The 8296-nt window shown below is 41.3% G+C and overlaps 1 protein-coding gene across 1 annotated transcript in view; it reads right to left on the minus strand.

Moving 5' to 3' along the window:
- Nucleotides 1-7988, minus strand: part of CARD6 (caspase recruitment domain family member 6) — a 16301-nt gene extending 8313 nt beyond the window's left edge. The window contains exons 1-2 of the mRNA XM_008052535.1: nt 7706-7988; nt 5969-6514 (exon numbers count right to left, since the gene is read on the minus strand). Coding sequence (XP_008050726.1) covers nt 5969-6514; nt 7706-7988 — 829 coding nt within the window. The remainder of the gene's footprint in view (nt 1-5968; nt 6515-7705) is intronic.
- Between the last annotated feature and the right edge of the window lie 308 nt (nt 7989-8296).

The following is an 8296-nucleotide window of genomic DNA, read 5'->3' on the forward strand; positions in this document are numbered from 1 at the left end:
AAAAAAAAAAAAAAAAAAAAGACAGGAACATGACTTTCTTAGCATGTTAAAGGCAAAAATTTTAGAATTCCATACCCAGCTAAAGTATTCTTCTGGAAGGAAGGCAAAATGAAAACTTTTTTGTTTTTGAGTCACAGTCTCACTCTATCACCCAGGCTGAAGTGCAATTGTGTGAACATAGCTCACTGCACCCTCAAATTCCTGAACGCATGTGATCCTCCCACCTCAGCCATGTGAATAGCTGGTATTATAGGTGGGAGCTACTGTACCCAGTAGAACATTGTTCAATAAACAAAAACTAAGAATGTACCACCAGCAGATCTGTACTAAAAGAAATAATACAGTTTTTAGGCTAAAAGAAAATTACATAATATGAAAACTTGGATCTTCAGGAAAAAAGGAAAGCCACAGGAAGGAAAACCATATAAATACACTGGTTCCTCCCACTGGTTGGACCCAACTAAAAGCTGGATTGATACAGTCTAATCCAGTTGACTTTCTACAGTGTAGAGCACAAAAGGCAATGTTTTAAGACTTTGTGAGACTTTGATTTGACACTGAGATTTTTTTTTTTTGCTTTTTGTGTTTTTTTGTTAGTTTATTCGTTCTTTTGAGTTGGATTCTCACTCTGTCACCCAGGCTGGAGTGCAGTGTTACACTCCTGGCCACCGCAGCCTCGACCTGCTGGGCTCCAGCAATCCTTCCGCTTCAGCTTTCCAAGTAGCCAGAACTACAGGCATGCGCTACCACACCCAGCTATTTTTTTTTGAGTTGGAGTCTCACTCTGTCACCCAGACTGGAGTGCAGTGGCCGCTTCCAGCCACTGCAGCCTCGACCTGCTGGGCTCCGGCGATCCTCTCGCCTCAGCCTTCCGAGTAGCTGGAATTACAGGCATGCGCTACCACAGCCAGCTGGCTAATTTTTTATTTATTGTACAGACGAGTTCTTGCCAAGTTGCCTGGGTGAGTCTCAAACCCTCAGGCTCAGGCAATCCACTCACCTGAGGCTCCCAAAGTGCTGGGATTACAGGCTGAGCCACCAAGCCCAGCCAAGATTGTTTTTTACATAAAATTTAACATGACATAAAGAATGTCATGTTAGAGTCAGAGGTATTTCAATTTTTTTTTTCAGTTCTCACTTGTATAAACGAATGTTACTCAGGAAGGAAATAGAGGCTAGCAGCAAACTCCAGTCAACAGAGTACATGTGCAGCCATTAGATTTGCACTGCAGGTCACAACTATATTATTAAGACTTTTCTTTTCTTTTCTTTTCTTTTTTAGTTGGAGTCTCACTCTGTCACCTAGACTGGAGTGCAGTGGCCCCCTTGACCTGCTGGGCTCCGGCGATCCTTCCGCCTCAGCCTTCCAAGTAGCTGGAACTTCAGGCACGCGCTACCATGCCTGGCTAATTTTTTGATTTATTGTAGAGATGAGGTCTCGCCAAGTTGCCCAGGTGGGTCTTCAACCCATGGGCTCAGGCAATCCACTCACCTCGGCTTCCCAATGTGCTTGGATTACAGTCTGAGCCACCGAGCCCAGCCTTATTAAGACTTTTCTTGATCTGTTTTACTAAAGGTGTTAGATTGGTTACAGCAATAGCCCCTGTTAATGGCTTTCTGTTATCCATACCCTTTGCAATCTTACTTTGCAAGATGTGGAACTTATTTTTCCTCAACTCTTAAATCTGGGTTGGCTTTGTGACTTGCTTTAATCAACAGAATGTGGCAAAAGTGATGGTGTTTGTTTATTTAAGCTTGGCATTATGTTCTTTTCTCTCTCCTTTTTTTTCTATTATATTTATTTTTTATTTTAAAGATGTGGGGTACAATTCAGAATTAGGTATACAAGTGGTCATCATACGGGTAAAGTTTGGGCCTCCCTTTGGTCCCCACTTTGCCTGGTTTGAGATCAGGTACTCTTATTGATGTTGTTTCTTCCCCTTCCACCCTCATCTGGCAGTATCCCACTACTGCCAATCCCTTTCTTATAATATTATGGTAAATGTTCAGGGTCCGCTTATGAATGAGAACATGTGGTACTTTGTTCTTTGTTTCTGAAAAGTGATGGTGTTTATGGCTGAATTGCATCCTTCCAAAAAAGACATGTTGAAGTACCCCAGTACCTCAGAATGTGGCCTCATTTTGTAAATCTTTACAGAGGTAATCAAGTTAAAATAAGGTATTTAAGCAAGTCTTAATCCAGCATAACTGATATCCCTATAAAAGAAAGATTTAGACACAAAACCATGCACAGAGGGAAGGTAATGTGAAGAGATACAGAGAGAAGATGGTCATCTATACACCAATGAATGAATGCCTGAGGCTACAAAACTAGGAGAGAGACCTGAACCTAGTACCTTCAAAAGGAGCATAACCTTGTTGATACCTTCATTTCAGACTTCCAGCTTCCAGAATTGTGAGACAATAGTTGTTCTAAACCACTCATTTGTGGTATTTTGTTACAGCAGCCCTGGGAAACTAATACAGATGGCATGAGAGTTCTAAGGCTAAGCCTCAAAAGGCCTTCACTACTTCTCTGTCTCTCCCTCTTTTCTCTCCCTCTCTTTTACTCCACTTTTCTCTCCCTCTCGTTTACTCTTCTGCCCTCACCATAATACTCTGTCCCATCTAGTCTGAGATTAAGCCCAGAGTAACCTGCTAAAGATGAGACCAGTCTATAACCACCTGATCACAAGTGGTTCCCTTGAGTGAACACAGGTCGACCAGAACTACCCAGCAAACCACAGGCATGTGAACACTAATATATTCTTATTGTTTTAAGATAAATTTTGATATGGTTTGTTATATAGTATTATTATGCAACAAATAACTGATAGAAGAGAAAAAAATCATGCAAACAAAACAGTAATATGGACCAGGCATGGTGGCTCATGCCTGTAATCCCAGCATTTTGGGAGACAAAGGCGAGAGGATTGCCTGAGTCCAAGGGTTCAATACCAGCCTGGGCAAATTGGCAAAACCTCGTCTCTACAGTAAATCAAAAAAATGAGCCAGGCATGGTGGCTCGTGCCTGTAGTTCCAGCTACTTGGAGGCTGAGGCAGAAGGATCAACCTGAGCCCAGCAGGTAGAGGCTGCGGTGGTCCTGGGCGTGCCACTACACTCCAGCCTGGGTGACAGTCTCTTACATATTGCTCATTGACAGTGAGACTATGACTCAAAAAAAACACCAAAAAACAGCTGGGCTCGGTGGCTCAGCCTGTAATCCCATGCCTTTGGGAAGCTGAGGTGAGTGGATTGTCTGAGCCCGCGAGTTTGAGACCCGCCCGGGGAACTTGGTGAGACTTCATCTCTACAATAAATAAAAAAAAAAAAATCAGCCGGGCGTGGTAGCGCATGCCTGTAATTCCGGCTACTCAGAAGGCTGAGGCGGAAGGATTGCCAGAGCCTAGCAGGTTGAGGCTGCGGTGGCCGGGAGCGGCCACTGCACTCCAGTCTGGGAGACAGAGTGAGACTCCAACTCAAAAAACAAACAAAAAAACAATACAAAAAACCCAGCAATATGTAAGAGACACATTGTAATTTTAGAATGTTACCTATGGAAGAAATTGAATAAGAATAGAAAACAGAAAAGCAAAGAAATAGATAAAAGAACAAAAGGAGATTTTTGCCGAAGAAAGATGATACTATACAATGAACAAATTAATTAATCCAAACAAATTGAACCAAACAAAATACATAAATAAAAATTAAGAATGAGGTCCCAAGTGGGGCAAGAGGCATAGGTTGAATTATGTCCCCCCAAAATTTGTATATTGAAATCCTGAACTCTCATACCAAAAAATGTGATGGTATATGGAAATGGGGTAGTTGCAAATGCTATTAGTTAAGATGAAGTCATAGCCGGGCTCGGAGGCTCAGCCTGTAATCCTGCCCCTTTGGGAGGCTGAAGTGAGTGGATTGCCTGAGCCCGCGGGTTCGAGACCCACCTGGGCAACTCGGCGAGACCTCGTCTCTACAATAAATCAAAATTCGCCAGGCGTGGTAGCGCGTGCCTGTAGTTCCAGCTACTTGGAAGGCTGAGGCGGAAGGATCGCCAGAGCCCGGCAGGTCGAGGCTGTGGTGGCCGGGAGCGGCCACCGCACTTCAGTCTGGGCGACAGAGTGAGACTCCAACTCAAAAAAAAAAAAGATGAAGTCATTAGGGTGAGTTCTAATCCAATTTGACTGGTGTTCTTTTTTAAAAGGGGAAATTTGGACATTGAGACACATACTCAGGGAAAACACTGTTTGAAGATGAAGGCAGATCAGAATGATGCTTCTACAAGCCAAGGAATGCCAAAGATTTTCAGTAGCCATAAGAAAAGCTCGAAACAGATTCCTCACAGTTTTCAGAAGGAACAAACCTTGCCAGTACCTTGATTTCAGAGTTCTATCCTCCAAAACAGTAAGACAATAAATTTATGTTGCTTATTAAGTCACCTATTTTGTGACACCTTGTTACAGCAGCCCTAGAAAACTAATGCAAGTTGTGATGGGGAAGAAATTGCTCCTCTTCTACCCAAAAATGGATTACAAGAGTCTCCAAGATTTGAACTGAACGTGAGATGGTAGTCACCTTTCCATCGTCTACTCAGAATTTGTTGATATTTATTTTCTCAGACAATCCTTTCTCTCCAACAAAACATTTCTCATATTTTCAATTTTCATTAAGAAATATTCTAGGCCTGGCATGGTGGCTTAGCCTGTAATCCCAGCACTTTGGGAGGCTAAGGCAAGAGGACTGCCTGAGCCCGAGGGTTCAAGATCAACCCGGGCAACTTAGTGAGACTTCATCTCTACAATAAATCACCAAAAAAAAAAAAAACTAGCCAGGCATAGTGGCGTGCATCAGTAGTTCCAGCTACTTGGAAGGCTAAACTAGAACGATAGCCTGAGCCCAGCAGGTCGAGGCTGCAGTGGCCATAAATGTGCCACCCCACCCAGCCTGGGCAACAAGAGTGAAACTTCAATTTAAAAAAAAAATTATGCAGCCGGGCATGGTAGCGCATGCCTGTAATTCCGGCTACTCAGAAGGCTGAGGCGGAAGGATCGCCGGAGCCCAGCAGGTCGAGGCTGCGGTGGCCGGGAGCGGCCACTGCACTCCAGTCTGGGTGACAGAGTGAGACTCCAACTCAAAAAAAAAAAAAAAATTATGATTCAATATACTGACATAATTCACCTCATCAAGATGGAAACATATGGATGGGATCAAGCCAAATAACAATATTTTGAAATCTCTCTCTTTTTTAAATTGGAGTCTCACTCTGTCACCCAGATTGGAGCGCAGTGGCCACCCCAGTGTTGACCTGCTGGGCTCTGGCGATCGTTCCGCCTCAGCCTTCCAAGTAGTTGGAACTATAGACATGCGCTACCACGCCTGGCTAATTTTTGATTTTTTTGATTTATTGTAGAGATGAGGTCTCGCCAAGTTGCCTGGGTGGGTCTCGAACCCTCAGGCTCAGTCAATCTATTGGCCTCGGCCTCCCAAAGTGCTGGGATTACAGGCTAAGTCACTGAGCCCGGCCAATATTTTGAAATCTTAACCATTCACCACAACTCCTCTATTGATTGTTTCCACTTAAATGGTTAGGCCTATAATCCCGGTATCTCTCTGGTCACAAAGACACTAAAATGTTTCAAATAGTTTGATATGAGGAATAGGAGGTTGCACCTGAAGTTAATGATTAGCATCTCCATGTATGTATGATGGGAGGTAAGTGCAGAAATCTATTAGCTGATAATATTTTCTTGTGCTTATACCGTCCACCATTTCCTAAGTCCTAGGAGCTCCTTTATGTCAGCACCTACCTCAGAAGATTCCACATTAGAGTGGTACAAAGGATTTCTTAGTAGTTTATTTTCTGCTGACAATTGCCATTTCTCATACCTGTCCCATTTTGTCATGGCACCCATATTAACATATTGATAAATTGTTGTCTAACTAACCATACATACATCATTTCCGTACCTTCCATACTTTTCTCCTGTTCTTCCTCCAGTGAAATGATGGTTTCTGAAACCTCGTCAATCTCTTCTTCACCAGAGAACTCCGTGGTTTCTGAATACTCAGAGTCCTCTTGGGCATCATATCCAGTGTGCTCTGGGTCATCATAATCCTCCTCTTCCACAGTAGCTTCTGCTTCTTCAGGATATTCAACAGATTCTAGACATTCCTCTTTGCCTAAGTATAAAGAATCATCTGGCTCATCATATCTCTGCCCATCCCTTAAGTATGTAATAGTTGCTGGAGCTTCATATTCAACTTTCTCAACTGAATAAGGTATTGTGACTTCCGGTGTGTCATATTCCTTCTCATTCTCCCTGGAGGATAAAGCAGTTTCCCTATAACTAGTTTTCTTGTCCCTGAAAAACACTGAGGTTTCCATATCAAAGTGTTCTTTCTCTTTGATCTCAGGATTCTCCGACTGTTTCTTTCCAGAAGAGGAAATATCTTCTGAATTCTCGCTTACTTCCATTGACTGAGGAGATACTACATTCTCAAGTTTTAAAATTTCTGAAAAAGATGAGATTTGATTTTTTTGTTTTATATTTTATAATTAGTAAAAGGAAACTGTATAATAACTGGAGTTGCGGAGGCCTCAAAGCATCATCCCTGTTTTTTCTTTCACTGTAGGATAGACATACCTACCACCCCCTACAGAACTCGCATGGCAGCAAGTCAACTGTCCGAACTTTCTTTTTTCCACAAAAAAAAAAAATAAGATTACACCACTGTCTTGCTAAAAATCTTGGTCTTTCACAGCAACCTCACAGGATAAATGATTAAAACATAAAATGTTAATATTATGAACAATAGTGATTTATAGAATTACTGGGACCCACAATAGACACAAATTTCCTGGGGCCATTGCTAATAAAATCTGATCTCAAATAATTTCTAATCAGTAAGCAAATAGCTCTAATTTGAAAAAGTATGCCCTAGAAATAATAAAACCTATGTTTCTAAGCATACAAGTCTTGGCTTGCATTAGGGACCATGAACAGTAATCACCTTTTTATCTGAGCCCCTGACTCTCGAATATCCCTTAAAATAATCCTTAATATTTTTTTAGATTTTTAGAAAAGGAGCCACACTTATCTTTAGTGATAATTTACAGAATTGCAAAGTATTGCTACCTCATGGACCACTAGTTATCTTAGAACCATCTGAGAATTAACATTTTGCTTACTCCAGAAAACTGGAGTACTGCTGACATTCTTATCACCAAAAAAAAATGAAATTACTGATCTGCCATCTATGCATGCTAAAAAATTATTTTTCCTGTATTTTCAAAATGGCTACACTAAGAGAAAGATGCAGTTTGTGGTCTTGGGACTATTAATATCTGTGAATTTGTTTACTTGACAAAGAAACCCCATATTGCCATTATTAACAGTATTTTCTTTCCATCTGTGAAATTTCAGGATGTCAGTGCCGGAATAATGAGCAGTTTGTGCTAGCACTAAAACTACTGCAAGTTTTGGGTACAGTCTGAAAAACAAATTATCAGTCCCTTAAACCAACATGATGCATTGTTCCCTGCTTTTTAAATTCTGAACATGTCTTCTCTATCTCATATTTCAATGAAAACTATCTCCAAGAGAAAGACAAACAAAATTAAAAGACAATCATTTTCTTTCTCTTTTTTCCTAGAAAAATCTGCCCCCTCCCTCTTACCCCTCAAAATTAAAAATGTTAACTTACCGTGCCTTAAGCCCCAAATGGCAGCTGACTCTGGAAAAGTACTAAACAAACACTTGAGAAAATGCTGACAGGTCACCTCTCCTTTACTTTCTACCAAAATGAAAAGCTTCTGACTTTTCTTCAGGGGATCTGTAACAGTCTCCAAAGTCTCATACTCCTTCTCAGAAATCAGCCTCTGAGAGGTTAACTTGTCTAAGATAGAATCAGGATCATGTTGGACGATTTCAAGCAACTGTTTCTGTTCTCTTTCTATGATCTCTGAAGAAACATTCTGGGCAGCCATTCTTCCTGTTTCCTCTGGACCAGGAAATGAATTCTGAAACTATCCTGATAAACAAACAAGTAGGTGGCTCAAGCCTGTAATCCCAGCACTTTGGGAAAACAATAAAAAATTAAATTAAAATTTAAAAAATAAACAAATGTTAAAAAAATGAGGCAGACAAACAGCAATTCTATTTAGCAAGCATGAAATATGTCAGTGGAAGATGAATTATGTGTTGGAGAGTGTAGATACAAGCAGAGTGGTATAGTCCATCCCTGAGCACTCTCTAAGCCTGGCTCCCTGTAGGTTATATGTCTGCTCTTTTGAAG

Source organism: Carlito syrichta, unplaced genomic scaffold (genome assembly GCF_000164805.1).
Source record: "Carlito syrichta isolate Samal-C Ts95f unplaced genomic scaffold, Tarsius_syrichta-2.0.1 Scaffold279718, whole genome shotgun sequence".
NCBI lineage: Eukaryota > Metazoa > Chordata > Mammalia > Primates > Tarsiidae > Carlito > Carlito syrichta.